Genomic DNA, 18,029 nt, shown 5'->3' with positions numbered 1-18,029 from the left:
GTAGAAGGCAGCCCTTGGCCTCCTGTTTGGTCACTGAGCACAATCTTAGCATTGGTCTGGCCCTAATCAATAAACATATGGATAACAGATGGAGCAGAGGTCCATCAGTGGCTATTAGCCACAAGGTATAGGTAGGAACTCTCAGTCTGGGGCAAGGGATGCTCTGTATTCTTGGTGCTTGAGAGGGGCAACAGTGGGAGGGCTCCTAGTGTCCTGGCCCCACTGGTGAACCTCCTGATGGCACCTGGTATTTCTGGCCACTGTGTGACACAGAGTGTTGGACTGGATGGGCCATTGGCCTGGTCCAACATTGGCTTCTCTTATGTTCTTATGAGAGGGAACTGGATAAGCATATGGAGCAGAGGTCCCTCAGTGGCTATTAGCCACAAGGTATAGATAGGGGCTCTCAGGCTGGGGCAAGTGATGCTCTGTATTTCTTGGTGCTTGGGGGGGCAACAGTGGGAGGGCTCCTAGTGTCCTCCTGGCCCCACTGCTGGACCTCCTGATGGCACCTGGTATTTTTGGCCACTGTGTGACAAGAGTGTTGCTGGATGGGCCATTGGCCTGGTCCAACATTGGCGTCTCTTATGTTCTTAATACCTAACTAACATTTGAAGATTCACTGGCAGCTTTCAAGAAGAGGCTGGACGAATATTTGCCAGAGATCCTTTAGGCTGGCCCTGCAATGGGCACGGGGTCGGACTAGATGGTCCGTATGGCCCCTTCCAACTCTATGATTCTAAGATTAACAAAATGCCTTTCCTGTGCTTAAGATGCTGCTGCAATGTTTCTTCTTCTCCTTTAAGGTGCCACCAGACTTCTGTCTCATCTTACTGGCACGGAGGTTTGCCACGGCCCCGCTGGAAGTATTTTTGAGGGATTCCGTCTGCTTGCAGACAGAGCTTGGCTGGGGGAGGGCTTGGCCTGTGTTTTGCAGGAGGGGGAACAGTTTCCTGGCTCTCTCCTGTGTTAAGAAGGCAAACTTCAAACCGGCAGGAAAGAACTCATCTGGAGAGGAGTGTGTATTGAAACACCCAAACCTCAGAATGTGCTCGGTTAGCCAGATGTATGTAATTATGCCAGGAACTCTCCCAAATCTATTATTTCCTTACTACAAGAGGAAAGCCGAAATATACAGGAGGGTTAAAATTGTGAGATCACCCCAGGGCGTTTTCTCTAATGCAAGAATTAATTCTAGCCCTTATCACCTCCCAGTTCTGCAGCAATCTCTAATTTAGGGAACTGAGTTTTTTCCTCCATTGAATCATGGGAATAGTTTTTGGGACTTTCAAGGCATCCACTGTGGCAGCGTCTTGCAATTTCACAGAACATCCCATCTCAGGAACCAAACAATGAATGTGTACTAATTACCACTTTATTACCCTCGGTCAGGCGTGCTTCAAAAAAAGAAAACTCTCGTGAACAGTAGGCGGCTTCATGAAGGATTTTATTAAAACTGCTGGATGCCAGGTGACACCAAAATACAAAATGAGACCATTTTTTGAAACCGATTCGAACCAGTTCTAGCCCTTATGGCTGTGTGCTTCTCAATAAAATTCACGCGGCCGCTCAGAGAGCTTTCAAGTTGTGGAAGACGTTTGGGAAGACGGGGGAGCTGTGAAGCCCCTTCCAGAGGTTGGCCTGCCCTCTTCCTAGCCCAGCTTGTTGCAAGGAGGTGGTTACCCAGTACCACAAGCGCATCCTGGTGCTTAGTCCTCCTTGCCTCCTTGGGAGTGTACCAAGAAGGTTGCTAGATTGTCCCACCGGTCCTATCAGTGTTTCCTAAGCTTCTGTCGAATCAGCCTCGCGCACCTCCCCATCTGGGTGCAACAAAAGAACGAACCTTGTAACGGCGGTGGAGAGCGAAGCAGCTGATCGTGTGCAGTCTTCAGCATCAGTTGTGATGAGTTCGAGGCTGGCATCTGGAAAAGAGACGTGGCAAGTTCAGACCCTGGCAGCTCAGCTATGTTGCGGCTCCATTAAAGAACTGGTGGTGGGCTCACATGGCCTAGTGGTTACAGTGCTAGGCCAGGATCTGAGAGCTCAAGGTTTGGGTTCCCCAGTCTGTTGTGAAAAGGCTGTGCACTTCCCTCAGCCTGATCCACCTCGCAGGGGTGGTAGTTGTGAGGGTGACGTGGAGGCGGGGGGGGGGGTGCCTGCCTCCCCTGAGCTCCACGGCAGAAGAGGAGGACCAAACAGCACCCAGGTTAGTTGGGTTGGGGTCATGAATAGGCAAGGTGACCAACATGGGTGGAGGACCCAAATGTGGGGCGTGCTTTTATCAACTGGGGCAACCATCTCCTGCTCCTGTAGAGAGGAGGACCCAGAATTGTTACTCAATATCCTAGCTCTATCCTCCTCTGAAAAAGCAAATCTGTGGTTTGACGTGGACATTTCCCAGCAATCCCAACAGTAAATGATAAGGGGAACAGCAATACGATAAACATATAAGAACAGATATAAATTGCTGCAAAGTTCACATATTACAATAGATCGACACTTATAAACTTGACAACGATGACGCTTCGTGATGTTTTAATTCCTTTGTTCTACAGAACACAAGACGTCATGGACCGAAGATCCATGCAGAGAGACGAACTTGTTGTCCGAAATTAAGACTTGTTAAGCTGTGAGCTGTTGAAGCCTTGCTGGATAAGATTGATATCACTACTGAATGTAAAAAAGACAGTCTGAGAACTGAATTCTGGTTGATAAAGAGTTGTCGAAACGAACAACCACTCGAGATGTTCGTCTCTCTGCATTAGTTGATGTCATCTTCGGTCCATGACGTCTTGTGTTCTGTAGAACAAACGAATTAAAACATCACGAAGCGTCATCGTTGTCAAATTTATTAGTGTCGAACTATTGTAATATGTGAACTTTGCAGCAATTTATATCTGTTCTTATATGTTTATCGTATTGCTGTTCCCCTTATCATTTACTGTTGGGATTGCTGGGAAATGTCCACGTTAAACCAGAGAGGAGGACCCAGCCAGCAAAGCCGCGCACCTCCCTCTTTGGTGCCATCCAAGCCCCTCCAGGCCCGACAAACGCACTTGATGACAGACATGTGGGATGCACAGCCTCCTTCACAGCCAATAAGGATGCGCACCAGACGTGGCAAGGGCTGGATTTCGGCCTGCTCTGTTAAGTCAAAGCGACACGAATGGGGGTTGGGGGGGTCGTTGCACACAGAAACAGCCGTCAACCCATAAGGACAGATTCATGAACAGTGGAATGAAAGCGCTGTGGGAAAACCGAGGCAATGAAGCGGGGAAGGAGGAAAAGAAAGCAAGAAGGCAGGTTGCCCCAGAAGGTCGGGCCAGAACCAACAAGTTGAAATTAAATCAACAAGAGTTTTCAGCTAAACATTTAGCTAAACAGCTATAAACAGGAGGGACTTCCTGACAGGCTTCCTCGGGAGGTGGTGGGCTCTCCTCCTTTGGGGGTCTTTAAACAGAGATGGCCATCTGACAGCAATGTGGATTCTGTGAACTTGGGCAGATCCTGAGGAGGGAGGGCAGGGAGGGTTGCCTCAGTGCTTAGTTCTTGTGGCCTTTTCTTACACACCCAGGGAAAGGCTGATTCGTTCTTTGGGGTCAGGAAGCCATTTTTCCCCAGGCCAGTTTGGCCGGGGATCCTGGAGGTTTTGTGTCGTCTTCTGGGCGTGGAGCAGGGGTCACTGCCAATGTCCCCTCTAAGCTGTGGAGTCCTGTGAGCAAAGATTCCACTTTGTGAGCGACTGGCATTAAAGTTGTGAGCAGGTGATTTGGCTGTTGCATAAATGAGTCTGCTCGGGAGCCATCCTTCCTGAGCTAAGGCAAAAATGTGTGAGCCGGAGGCTAAAAAACTGTGAGCTGGCTCACACTAACTCAGCTTAGAGGGAACACTGGTCACTGCGGGTGTGGAGGGGGGAGGTATTTGTGAATTTCCTGCCTTGTGCAGGGGGTTGGACTAGATGACCCTGGAGGCCCCTTCCGACTCTATGAGTCTAGGTAGGAATGTAACAACGTACTTATCCATCTTCTTTAAGTCACTCCCCGTAAGGCATATTCCAGCCATTTACATCATTTCGACTCCCCCCTTCTCCCCAGTGGGTGCCCGAGGAGGCTCACATCAATATCCTCCCCTCCATTTTATCCTTACAACAACCTTGAATGAAGGAAGGAAGGAAGCTTTATTTCTATACAAGATCGGCTCTGAACAATCATCAAATAATAAAGCACGGCAATGCAACAAGCACACAACAATGAAGATTAAGGGGGAGGGACAAGAAAAGGCAAAGTTACTGGGACTCCATACGACAACCTTGTGAGGCAGGCTAGACTGACAGTGTGTGTGACGTGTGTGAGGGGCCAAAGGTCACTCATGCTTCCATAGCAGAGTGAGGATTCGAACCAGGGTCTCCTATGTCCTAGTTCAGCACTCTGACCGCTCACTGTTTTTGAAAGCTTACTATTTCCAAATCTATTTTTTATAAAAAAGCAACAACAACAAAACTTTTGTTTCAAGAAGGATCAGACGGCTGTGAGCGTGTGGCTCCCAGACTCTATGCACTCGGGGATCGGCTAATGATTACTGGAGCTGTGGGACTTTGGCAGGAAAGCTCTGCGCCAGGCTGAGAACATTAATTTCTTATATGCCCCGAACATTCAAGGAGAAAAACCAACCCAGCGCCTGCCCAGAGTGGAGGCGGGGTGCCAACCAATGAGGAATCTCAGAAGATCAATGACATTTTGATCCCCCCCCTCCCCGGTCAGTTGCGAGACCAAGTGGTGGAGCTGACCAAACAAGAGGCCTGATCCCTTGGTGCACGTGGGGGTGGGGGTGGAGTAAAGAGAGAGACGGCAGGACTCTCCTGTTTCCTGGGATCCTTTAGAGGGGGGGTCGTCACTCTTTCCAAAGGCCGGACCCGCCTTTAACCCCCAGGTGGCAGCATGGAGGCCCAATGAATTGTAAGCATGTGGTGGGAAGTAGCATGACATCAGAGTCATGTGACAGGAGCCTCACCTCACTGCCCTGTTGTCCCTCTGGGCGTGTCCTTACAAACAACAACAAAAATGGCAGGGCTGTAAGGGGTCGCGACCAGTGCTCCCTCTAAGCTGTGGAGTCCTGTGGGCAAAATTTCTACTTTGTGAACTGCTGGCATTAAAGTTGTGAGCAAGCGATTGGGCTACTGCAAAATTAGTTTGCTCTGGAGCAAATGTGTGAGCCGGAGGCTAAAAAACTGTGAGCTAGCTCACACTAACTCAGCTTAGAGGGAACACTGGTCGTGACCAGTGCTCCCTTTGAGCTGTGGAGTCTTGTGGGCAAAAATGTTTACTTTGTGAGCAATTTGGCTACTGCATAAATTAGTTTGCTCTGGAGCCATCCTTTCTGAGCTAAGGCAAAAACGTGTGAGCTGGAGGCTAGACAACTGTGGGCTAGCTGACACTAACTCAGCTTAGAAGGAACACTGGTTGTGTCCCCCCAGAAGTGGGGCTCCACGGCCCACCTGAGGGTTCCAACCCATCAATCAAAGACGGAAGTTTCCTGCTCGGCAGAATTTCAGACACCTGCAGCAAACGGAGTTGGGCCTTGTGAACCGCCACTCCCAGATACTGAACTGAACCCACCTATGCTAGTATCTCCTGGCTTCCAGGAGAAAAAGTGAGGCCTACCTCTTCACCAGGGTATTTAACTTTTGGGGATAAGCCATTTTCAGTCTTCAGGGCTTTTGTTTAGTTTGGCCAAGAAGTTGACCTTGTCCTTTGTTGAATATGTTGCTGTTTTGCTGTCTTTTAAAAACAAGCATAGTACTGTCATTCAATAAAAGAGAGCTTATTATGCTGATCATACAAGTTAATGGATCAATTGAATCTGGCTACACATAAACAATCGTTCTAAAGAAAATAATCATCCTCTATTTTAGCCAGTGCCAGCAGGCACGTAGAAGAGAGCGAATTCAAACCTGCCTCTGGATTTCTATATAATTGCGTTAAAAAATTAACCATTACAAAAAGCTGGGAGCCAACTGGCTCAGTCCAAACTGAGCCAAAGAGAAAACGCTGCAGACTGTCATAATAGCCCTTAAGTGTTTTCTGGGTTTTTTTTGTGTTTTGGATTGTCCCCGATGCACGGCAGATGTGTGAATGGGAAGTTCCACACACGGAGGGGATGGATGACTTCATTTCATGTGCTGCAAAATGCCTGCTCAGAGAAGAGAACTGAGGGGTTTTTTTAGGTTGTTGAAAGGGAAAGAACATCTTCGGAGGCACATACCATGACCTGCTGAAATCAACAGGCACAGACTAGGGTAACTGTACAGAATTCGCACTCCTGCTGTTACAGTTGTTTTTCCTTTGGGTTCCCTGTTCTCAGGAGACAAGCAGGCAGTTTTCAGATAAGTCCCCACACTCCTCTCCAGGAAATGTCACTCCACACACGCTCAGCGGCATTGTGCCCAGAGCTCTAACATTTTCAAAGTATTAGCAACCTGCAGTTCAGGAATCGCTTGTTAGAGTCCCAGAAGGAACAGAAATGTGTGCATAATTCCTAAATACAACCTGTTCTTTCTGCCTTCTTGCTGCCCTTGAGTGCTGGCTGTTTGCAGGCTGTGTCCTGCGTAGGATTTTCAGCTGAGGGGTGGCTGAAGCCCGCTTTGGGTAGACACACGTTTCCTAGCGCCTGCCACTCCCATCCAGCCTGGCCTGATAAACAGGCTTCAGAGACAAAGATCTGCGTGGCAGGATCAGCCCATCTGGTGTTGCCACCCTCTTTGCCACCCATGCAAATGCCAGAGAATCCCTCTGTACACTGCAATGTATCTCAGTGTGGACTAGCAGAAGCGTTTGGCCGCCTCAGGTGTTATGTGTTGAGAGAAAAACGTGGCCCTGGCTGTCCGTGGCGGCGATGCCCAAACGTTTGGGGGCACGGAGGAAGAAAAGTGATTTGGCTGCCATTGGCTGAGCTGCACTGACCCTCAAGACTTTCTGGCAGCCCATTGGTCGAGCTGCTCTGACCCCCTCTAGACTCTCCGGCTGCCCACTGGACGACTAGAGGCAGGACAGGTCGAATGGCCAAGAAAAGGAGTCTAGACCAGGGGTGGCCAAACTGCAGCTCGGGAGCTGCCTCTTTCACACACTCTAGTTTAATGTTAATAAGAAGCAAATTGGCATATTTCCCAATAAAAACGTGTGTGTAATATTTGTTCCTGTCTTGCGGCTCTTAAACATCCGACGTTTATTCGATGTGGCTGTCGCGTTAAGCACGTCTGGCCACCCCTGGTCTAGACCAAAGATTGATCAAGGTCTGTCGGAAGAAGGGGGGGGGGTTTACAAGAGGCTGGGTCAGGAGAGGGGGAGAATGTCTGAGAAGGGAAAGAACCTGGGGTCTGATACAGACTTGCGTATCTGGGGGTTTGGCTTCCCAGCCGTCCTCCCTGCTTCTAGATAGGAGGATGCCAGTCTGTCAAGCTGGTTACCACAAACAGAACAGGCGCACAGATGGCGACGGGATTTGCATCATCTTCGGCAGCAGGGGACTGGAAGAGATTCCTGCCCGGAGGGGCCACGGAGCTTGCGGCTGGCTAAGAGCAGCAGGAGCGACTGCAGCCGTGGCTCCAGGTGCAAAAAGGTGCTGGTTGGTTGGCCCCAAAGGGGCAGCAGCTTCCCTGCTCCTGCCCAGGCTTCACCGCTAAGAGCGGAGGAGTCACCGGCAGCCCTTGCTGTGCCCGACTGCTGGCGGCCTGGGCTTTGGGCCGGCTGAACCGTAGGCAGGCCGGTCAGCAGAGAAGACCAGGTTCAAGTGCCACCCCGCTATCTGTCCTGGGCCAGGCGGCAGAACCACACGCAGGACCCAATTTGCCTGTCATAGCCTGAGCCAACCAGGAGGAGGCACAGAGTGCAGAGACACAACAGGAGTCTCTGGGCCACCTTCCATCGAGAGGGGAGGGAGCAGCAGAAGGGGCCTGATGCACATATGGAGTCGTCCCCCCCCAAAAAAAAAAAAACTTTTGTTACTGCCCATGGGGTTTTCTTGGCAAAGATCCTGGAGTGGGTTTAAACTATGGTGCTGGAGAAGACTCTTGAGAGTCCCCTGGACTGCAAGGAGTTCAAATCAGGCAATCCTAAAAGAAATCAACCCTGACTTTTCCCTGGAAGGCCAGATACTGAAGCTGAAGCTCAGATACTTTGGCCACCCAATGAGAAGGGAGCACTCACTGGAGAAGACCCTGATGCTGGGAAAGACTGAAGGTCAAAGAAGACGGGGACGGCAAAGGATGAGATGGATAGACAGTGTCATAGATGCAATGAACATGAAGTTGAGCATACTCTGGAGGACGGCGGAAAACAGGGGGGGGCCTGGTGTGATGTGGTCCATGAGGTCGCAAGAAGCTGGACTCTATTGTGCGACTGAACAACAACAACCCCCAAACCACAAGGAAAAGCTCCGGTCTCTGGAGGAGGAAGCTCTGGATGAGACCCTCCTTCCACTCGAGTGCACAATGATCCTCATTAGTCAAGGAGCTCCATGTCCACACCGGAATATGTGGGAGACTCGAAGGAACATGGTTCTTCTTCTTCCTCCCCCTCCCCCACAGCGCTCCAGCTGAGGGGAAGCTCTCTCCCGCCAGAGTTGTTGTGGGCTTCCAAAAAACACATCAAGTATAAAGGTGCTCTGCAAGCAATGCTTGAACTTGAGCAGCTTACAGAGTTGAAGGACGGAGTCACTGGGGTGGAAGGGGCCACACAGGCCACCTAATCCAACCCCTCTGCTCGATGCAGGATCAGCCTAGAGCAGTGGTGGCGAACCTATGGCACGGGTGCCAGAGGTGGCACTCAGAGCCCTCTCTGTGGGCACGCGTGCCATCGCCCCAGCCAGGCCCAGACCATCATTAAAGTGTTGAATTCTCTGCCAAATAATTTTAAGTCAATGAAAGCATTTGGGATTGCTTTCCTTACTTTGTTTGGATCATCTTAAGTTAATGTATGGGTTATTTTTTCTAAAGTAAAACCTCAGTATTCAGGTTAAATTGCCGTGTTGGCACTTTGCGATAAATAAGTGGGTTTTGGGTCGCAGTTTGGGCACCCGGTCTCTAAAAGGTTCGCCATCACTGGCCTAGAGCATCCCTGACACGTGTTTGTCCAGCCGCTGCTTACAGACTGCCAGTGAGGGGGGGAGCTCACCACCGCCCGAGGCAGCCGGTTCCACTGCTGCACTACTCTGACTGTCAAAAAGTTTTTCCTAATCTCCAGCCGGTACCTTCTCGCCCTTAATTTAAACCCCTTTTGGGGAGTCCAACAGGATCCGCTCCCTGCCCTCCTCTAAGTGACAGCCCTTCAAAGACTTCAAGAGAGCAAGCAAGATTGCCAGGGATATGAGCGATGCGCCTATATGCTCAGTTTCCCATTTAGCAGAGCAGTTGGGAATGTTTGTAATGCAGCTTCTCCTCACAGGGAGGCGCAGCCATAGGAACAGATGTTGCACCCGTTGAATCTGTGCGCAAAGTGCGATGATGCCTTTCAGCACAGACCATGTTTGCTAGGCTACAACACCTTATAAGGGCTCAGGGACCTCCACTCCTGCTTGTATCTGATGACGGAGCTCTGACGCTTGAAAGCTCATCCCCCGGCAATCTTGCAGGTTTTTAAGGCACTACTGGACTCAAATACTGCATTAGCCCAAGCAGTTGGACAGAATTTACAAACATTATTAGACCAGGATGACTTTACTTGTGACCAATGCTCCCTCTAAGCTGTGGAGTCCCGTGAGCAAAAATTCTACTTTGTGAGCTACTGGCACTAAAGCTGTGAGCGAGCGATTTGGCTGCTGCATGAATTAGTTTGCTCTGGAGCCCTCCTTCCTGAGCTAAGACAGAAATCTGTGAGCCGGAGGCTAAAAAAACTGTGAGCTGGCTCACACTAACTCAGCTTAGAGGGAACACTGCGTGACCACACCCTCCTCGGCTGCATGTATTCATTTATTCAAGCACATTTTTATCATGTCCTTCCTGAAAGGAAGTCGGGGCAATGCAAATCATTTCTCTCTGCTCCACTTAATCCTCACAACAACCCTACGAGGAAGGTTAGGCAAAGAGCAACAGGCCTGAGATTAGCAAACTTCCATGCCAGAGTGGGTATTCGAACCCAGATCCTAATCTAGTACATTAAACCAGCTTCTCAGGCATTGTTCGGGGCCTGCCAAGAATTTACCAGCCCATTTTTACATCCCCAAAAAGTAGCAACACCTCCTACGAGGTGGGGGAGAGCCTAAGTCTTGCTTGGCATTTCACAAACGGGACAGATTTATACTAACCATCCCTCTGATTTAGGAAAATGATTCCAAGACCCAAGCCTGCACCTCTCTTGGTTTGTCTTCTAAACAGGGGTCATTTCGTAGAAAAAGAGCTAGGGAACTCATTAGCATAACTCATTAGCATATGCCACACCCCCTGACATCACCGGAAGTGTGTCATAAGGCCACACCCCCCGCCCCCAACGGTCCCAGCCGCCGCCGCCGGCCTTGCAGCTCCACTGCCGAGCCCCATGAGGGGCCGGCGGTGGACCTGCAAGGCCGGCGGGAGTGCAAGGAAGCCCCGTGAAGGCCCTCCCTGGCCCCAGGCAGGCAGGGGTGGGGAGAGGCAGGGAGGAAGCAACTTACCCTCCCTCTTCTCCTGCCTCCTCCTGGCTGAATGAGGGCCAGAAGCGGGGAGGCCGGAAGCAGGGGGCGGGGCTTCATCATGTGCCCCGCCCCCATACCTCACCCGGGGGAACTGTGATCCCCTGCGATCCCCCCCGAAATGACCTCTGCTTGGCCAGGCTTCCTGGTCACTCTGGGTCCCTGCCACCTCATTACGTGGGCTCCCTGACTGGGAAGCCCCTCACCAGGGCAGCCCTGCTGCATCAAACCAATCGTTTCCAACAATGGCCGGTCAGATGCCACAGAGAAGCCCACGAGTGGAGCCTGCTGGTGGTAACCCTCCCCTGCTGATTATCCTCCAGCGTCTGACAGTCAGCGGGATATTAACACTGTAGGAAGCATGCATCTTTGTGGTTGAACCAGCCTGCTCTGGTCTGCAGGCCCTCCAAGGTTCCCAACACCTGGAGTGGATTTTCTTTCTCAGGCAGCCTGCTGCCGCCACCGCCTTTGTAAAGGAATCGCCCACTGGGAGGCTCAGGGCTCCCAGCTTCCCTCCCAAGATCCGAGGCCTTGTCTCCGAGTCTCCCGCTGCCCAGCTCCTAGTCATCACAGGGACAGTTTACTGAAGGAAATGTTCACAAGCATACTTTTAGCACAGCACCAGATTGAGCAAGGGATTTAAAAGAAATGGGTAAAACACAAATCCTCTGTCCCTCTCTGCGGTGTTCCTGCTAAGCTGAGTTGGTGTGAGCTAGCTCACAGATTTTTAGCCTCCAGCTCACAAATTTTCGTCTTAGCTCAGGAAGGATGGCTCCAGAGCAAACTAATTTATGCAGTAGCCAAATCGCTCACTCACAGCTTTAATGCCAGTAGCTCACAAAGTAGAATTTTTGCTCACAAGACTCCAAAGCTTAGAGGGAGCATTGCCTCTCTGTATACATGCCCTATCAGATGTTAAAATATAGGACAGGCTCCTAAAGCATAGTAAGTTACAGATCTCTACACAGTTTCATTTCCTTGAAGCTTTCTGTAGCTCTCTGGGCCAGCACATGGTCCATGGCTGGCTCCTCCAGACCTCAGCTAAGAGTTCTGTCTGCCCTGATTAACCCAGCATGAAAAAGAGCTTCCTCCTTGCACCCCTGAGTTTTATCACCTCTCTTTTCCCCACCTACTGATCAGGTCAGAGAGGCATTTCCTGGAGCTTCTTCCTAGAGATTATTCCTGTAGCCTTTCTAGTCTAAAGTCCTCCAAATCTCTGCTCCCTGCTTGGAGAAGAGGGAGAGCTTGACCCACCCATTATCTCTCCTGCTAGATCTACTAGCATTTGTATGAAGGTGGGCTGAGGAACAGCTGGAAAGCAACGCTCCTTCTAAGCTATGGAGTCCTGTGAGCAAAAATTCTACTTTGTGAGCTCCTGGCATTAAAGTTGTGAGTGAGCAATTTGGCTACAGCATAAGTTAGTTTGCTCTGGAGCCCTCCTTCCTGAGCTAAGACAAAAATGTGTGAGCTGGAGGCTAAAAAACTGTGAGCTAGCTCACACTAACTCAGCTTAGAGGGAACACTGCTGGAAAGCCATTGAACTGTCTCCCCCCTCCCTGCTTGTTCTCTGCCCAGAGAGAGAGAGAGAGAAAACTTTTAAAACACACAGCTAAGTTTTTGCCTGTTTCAAAAGCCAAATAAAAAATGCATTTCTCACACCCTTGTCTGGGGTATTCTGTCCTAGACTCATCTGCATTTGACTCTGGTCCACCTTTCAAAATAAATGTTGGCACATGGTAGGAATATGGTGTGCCATCATTACTTTGTCACACAGGCAGTGATACTTCATTAGGATTAAAACCAGGGGTCATTTCCTGCAGGAGCACACAGGAGCGGAGCTCCGGCAGTAAAGGTCCCAGGGGGCGGGCATATGCAACAAGCCCCACCCCCTGCTCCCAGCAGCCCTCAGTCAGAGCAAGAAGCAGCCAGGTAAGCTGCAGAGCCCCCTCTGTCCCCCCGCCCCAAAACAGTCTAGTGGCACCTTTAAGACCAAGTTTTATTCAGGTACAAGCTCTCCCTCCTCTGTGAGGGTCAGATCTGCATGTTCCCCCCCCCACCCAATAGCTAGGAATCCAAAACAGTCCAGTGGAGCCTGAGCGGTGGGTGTTGCCTTCTGACACACTTCCAGTGATGTCAGGGGGTGTAGCATATGCAAATAAGTTATGCTAATGAGTTATGCTAATGAGCTCCTGCACCTCTTTTTCTACGAAATGACCCCTGTGGCCAAGTAATAGGAAGCAGAGCACCTCTTAGCATTCACACACCGTTAAAGTGCCTTCACAGTGGAAATGGCTTTTCTATCGTTTGGCCTTTATTTAATTAAGAAAATCAGCAGTGCTCACCTGACACACATCTCAGTCCCCATGGATGCTAATGACACCGATTGACAGCTCGGGACTCCAGAGAAGGCTGTGGGATGTGCCCACAGATTAATTTTCCGTGCTCAAGGAGCTCTAAGGGGAGGCCTTGTAACCTGAGCCGAAGAAAAGATGAAGTCCTCAGGCGTTCCCGCAGAGATGCTTAATCGCTGACTGGCAGTTTAATTAGCTGCTCGGGCAGCTGCTGGGCAAGGCTGTCTTACGGCAGGCTAAGGGCTCGCACGGGCCCTTACTGTCCAGCTGGGAATACACAAATCAATCTTTTGCTAATAAGCTGCAGCTTCAGGGGCAGGGAGGCAGGCCGGCGCTTTCTGCCTCAACACCCAGCAGGGCTCCGGTTTACAGCTGCAGACCATGGAGAAGGAAGGAGCAAGCCTTTGCAGAGCGGGCTGGGAAAAGGGACCTTGGCGGCAATCGGCTGAACGGTCCTTGGGGAGTAAGTAAGCCCTGGCTAAACTCTGCAGGCGAGCATGCAGCAGGCCGTGAGGGGAGAACTAGAAGGGCCCCCGGGGTTGGGGGGGGGGGGGGGGGGGCTGCACGGAGACTGTAGGTGGAGGAAGGCAAACCTTTAAATGTCCCCTTTCCCCTAAAGCTGACAGGGGTTATCAAGGCCTTTCTCAAACCATGCTCAGGACTCTCCAGAGAACATCCAGCACTCTCAAATGTTCAGGTACTCTCATCAGATACAAGCAGGCATGGAGCTCCCTGTCCCTGAGCCCTTATATTGTGTTCTAGCCTAGCAAACATGGTCCGTGCTGAAAGGCACCATCGCACTTTGCGCACAAATTCAATTTTCCAAAATTGCCTATGATCCTTTTTCTTGGCTGCCTCTATTAGTGTAGTCCATCTAAGCTTTCTAGCCACATTTTTTCTTACTTCTCAGGAGGTATTTATAGGCCTTCTTTTTTGCTTGTACTTCTAGTTTATTATCTATCACCGGGGTTTTGTGAAATTCTTTAAGGCTCCCAATAAGTCTCTGTTTTGCCTGACACACAATCCTTATCGAACCAGCTTTTATTATTGGGAAGCCCCAACTGGGAGATTAATTTCATGCGATAGAATTGAAGATAAATGGGCCATTAGTTGTGCATAAATATTAAGAATAGAGGCCTCACACTTAGAGCCCTCCTCCGTCACCGGAGATGATAATTTTCTATAAGCATCCTTCCCTTTAAATTTCCCCTTCCCCCTAAAGCTGACAGGGGTTACCAAGGCCTTCCTCAAACCATGCTCAGGATGGTCCAGAGAACATCCAGCACCCTCAAATGTTCAGGTACTCTCAGCCACAGAAAACTAGCATGGCAGGCCAGCGTGGGAGATGAGATGTACACAGTGAAGGTTCTCTCCCCCTCCCACCCCCCACCCCCCGTGGGCAGAGCCTTTAACATTCAGGCCCACACCGACAGTAAGAACATCCAGAATGGGGTCCTCGGGACTGCCACAAATTCGAATCTAAGACAGGGGAGCAGAAGAGTGACCCCTATCACAAAAGGGGCGAGGCAGCCTCCCCCCCACTGCTGCCGCTAAGATACTGTGCTTTGTTTTCATTGCTCCGGGGAGGGGCGATGCTACGGTCTCCTGGTTCCCTTTGACACTTCAACGAACCATGGCTGGCTTGCAAGCGGACTTCAGAACGCCCATGGGAAGATGAAGAAGATGTGACTCCGAAAAAGATTGCTATCATGAATGATAATATGTCTAACAAATGTTGGAAATGTAAGAAACAAGAGGGTTCATTTTACCATATGTGGTGGACTTGTGAAAAAGCAAATAAATATCGGACAGATATACATAGTGAGATGCAAAAAATTTTAAAGCGTGATTTTAAGAAAGAGCCAGAAGTACTACCTGTTGGGGCTTAAAAAGGAAGAAGTGAATATGACCAAGAGAACTCTGATGTGGTATTTGATCACAGCAGCCAGAATGACTTTTGCTCAGTCTTGGAAACAAGAAAGAGTGCCTGAAATCTGGGAATGGATCAAAAAGTTACTTTTTATAGTGGAAATGGATAAATTGACAAGGAAATTAAACAACAAAGATCCAGAGGAGTTTATGGCGGATTGGGTGGACTTCAAAGAATATCTGGAGAAAGATTGGGGTGTGAAGAATAATCTATTTTGTTTTGATAATTATTAAAAATAATTGATGGACTCCGAATATTCGATAGAGATAAGAAATACAAAGAAAAGGTTACCAATGAATTTTAATTGTTGATGTGTAAAGATGAGAGAATTAGAAGAGGAGGAGCAAGGAGAGGGGGTGGGACCACTGCGGGAAGCCAGAAGAGGAGGCGGGGGTTAAAGAAAGGGATATGGGTTGAAAATATTGTTCTAATGTTGATCTTTGTTATAATATCCCACCAATAAAATGTGTGTTTTTTTTAAAAGGAAGATGAAGAAGATGCCTGGGATCCAATTTGAGACCTCCCCTGCATCTCCGTTCCTCCACCTGAACTAGGATGAGCGCGGACGAGGGCTTAATGTTAAAAACAGAGCAAGAATCAATGCACAGAGCCTCAGAAACCTGAGCAGTCTGTACTGCCCCCTCTCCTGTGAAGAGGCGGAGACCACCTGCGCTGCTGTCCGTGAGAGTGACAGGGAAGGGGTCTGTAGGAAACCTCCGATAAGTCGTCTTACCTCCTAGTTCTGACACGCGGACGTCATCAGGCTGGCAAGTGTTTCCATGTGCTGACAAAAGCTGTCGGGATCAGGGAGTAAGGCACGGTGGTGATACAGTTCCACGTGTCGGAGGTAGGGTCGTAACAATCCAGCGTTTTGCACCTCTGCGTCCCAAAATAGCCACCCACCACGTAGAGTTTGTTTCCTGAGGCCAGGGCATGGCAGGACATCCGCTTGGCCGTCATGTCTCCGATCCGCGTCCACTGGTCCGTCTCGCAGTCGAAGCGGTAGGCAGACGCCGCTGTGAACTCTGTATCCCCGCCCATGATGAAAATCTGGCTGCCGAGGACAGCTGCTGCCGTGTAACGCCAGGGCTGGGGGCACTGTGCTTTGATCGTCCATCGGTTCTCTGCTGGGTCATAGCACTGGACTTTGGACACCATGTCCCGATGAATGCTGGTTCCGCCAAAGACATAGAGCTTCAGCCTTGCACTTACGACCGCTGCGTTGCTGACGCCATCCCTCAAAGGGGCCACCATGGTCCATTTGTTGGCGATGGGGTCATACTTCTCCACCTGCTTCAGAGAAACAGACGGGGAAGCAGGGAAGACGCCAGCCACTGCAGTGTGGCCACCAACAACATAGAGGCAATTTTCAAGTTCTGCTGAGCCATGTCCAAAGCGGGCTATGAGCATTGGGGCAGCTTTGGACCACTCCTGGTTCACGGTGTCGTAGACCCAGACATCCTTTGACACTCCGTTTTCTGAGCCTCTCCCACCGGTAATGTAGACTTTGCAGCCAATGGCACAAGCGCTGAACTCCTTCCTCGGACTTGGTAGGTCCGCTTTGGGAATGATCTCTTTCGCCTTGTGATCCACCTGGTAGACCTTGTCACACATGAATGTCTGGCCACCCAGAATGAGCAAGGTGTGCCCAGCTTTGCGGGGCCTGGCGCAAGGGCTTGTGACCACCCCGTCGTTCTGCAAGATCTTCTTTTTGCACTGAAGGGCTTCGTCCATAATCTGCTTGTTCTGCTCCTCTGCGGTGATCAGCTCTTCGTAGGTCATGGCTTCCTTGAGGCATTCAGAAGGCAGCAGGGCCAAGCGCACGTTCTTGAGTAGTTCTGGGAGGAACGCCTTTCGCTTGTCCGAGTCGTACTTCACCCACTGAAGGACGGCCTTGAAGACCTTCTCCTCCTCCTCGATCTCCAGTTCGTCGCTGGAGACCAAGTCTAGCAACGTATCCTTGGAGAGGGAGTTGAAGTCTTCGCTCCCGTGGACCATCTCAAAGTTGGCCAGGCACATCCGGCAAGAGAGCTCATAGAGCCTCCTGCACTGGTGAGCGTCTGAGAGCATCATCATGCCAAGGCAGTTGGAGGGGTACAAGTTCTTCTCAAGGAATTCCGCCGCTGCATCTCGGACGTCGTGGAACTGCAGCATGTCGCCGGCTTCCAGGAGGGATTCGGCATTCTCCTCGTTGATGATGATCTTGGAGGAGTAAGCATAGTCCAGGAGCAGCTCCAGCACCTCTGGGTGCAGGCTGTCATGGAAATTCACCTCGTCGCCGAGGCTCTCCCGAAGGCCATTGCTGAACATGGCCTCAAAATACCTGCTGGACGCTGCTAAGACTGCGCGGTGGCACGGGAACGACTTATTCCCGGCCCAGAGGGTAACGTCCGTAAACATGCAGTGCTTCCTCATGGTGTTCAGGTGTGACAGGACGCAGTCTGGGTGGGAGGCTTTGTGGAACAGCAAGATATTCATTGAACCGGTACTGGTTCGGGATTTACGGTTCTCGTGGACGCTCACCGACATTGTTTATGGGAGTGCTAGCTGTGGAGAAGGGAAGGGAAGAAACAAGAAAGATCTTGAATTTCAGGAGATAAAGACTGAGATTTCAGGGGGGGTTTTTTACCCCCCCTCCCCCAAATTAGAAAGTCAACCAGAGTGGGGATCTATTTCTTGTACAGCTAAAGCAAGCAAAATGTGGCCCTGCTGCCTAGCAACCACCCCATCATACTATAGGATGGAAAAGTGAGATCAACACCCAGGGCTTTTTTTGTAGAAAAAGCCCAGCAGGAACTCATTAGCATAATAGGCCACACCCAACAGCAGAAACTCATTAGCATATTAGGCCACACCCCTGATAACACAGCACATTAACACATTAGGCCACATCCCCATGTTACCAGAAGTGTGGCCATCCAGCCACACCCACCTATTGCTTTTTATTCTGTTTACCTTGTTTGTTGTCAAAACCCAGGGCTTATTTTGGAGCAGGAACTCCTTTGCATGTTAGGCCACACACTCCTAATGTAGCCAATCCTAATGAATTTCTTCTGTTGGGTGTGGCCTATTATGCTAAAGCATTCCTG

At 50.3% G+C, this 18,029-nt stretch overlaps 1 protein-coding gene across 1 annotated transcript in view; it reads right to left on the bottom strand.

The window, feature by feature from the left end:
- Window positions 1-1,434: 1,434 nt before the first annotated feature.
- Window positions 1,435-18,029, bottom strand: part of KLHL25 (kelch like family member 25) — a 58,305-nt gene continuing 41,710 nt past the window's right edge. The window contains exons 2-3 of the mRNA XM_015407106.1: window positions 15,674-17,487; window positions 1,435-1,922 (exon numbers count right to left, since the gene is read on the bottom strand). Of these exons, the coding sequence (XP_015262592.1) occupies window positions 15,700-17,469 (1,770 nt within the window). The 5' untranslated portion in view covers window positions 17,470-17,487 and the 3' untranslated portion in view covers window positions 1,435-1,922; window positions 15,674-15,699. The remainder of the gene's footprint in view (window positions 1,923-15,673; window positions 17,488-18,029) is intronic.

Source organism: Gekko japonicus, unplaced genomic scaffold (assembly GCF_001447785.1).
Source record: "Gekko japonicus isolate JY-2015 unplaced genomic scaffold, Gekko_japonicus_V1.1 scaffold3068, whole genome shotgun sequence".
Lineage (NCBI taxonomy): Eukaryota > Metazoa > Chordata > Lepidosauria > Squamata > Gekkonidae > Gekko > Gekko japonicus.
Note: the sequence above shows the minus strand (reverse complement) of the source record. Positions and strands in the feature narration are given on the sequence as shown.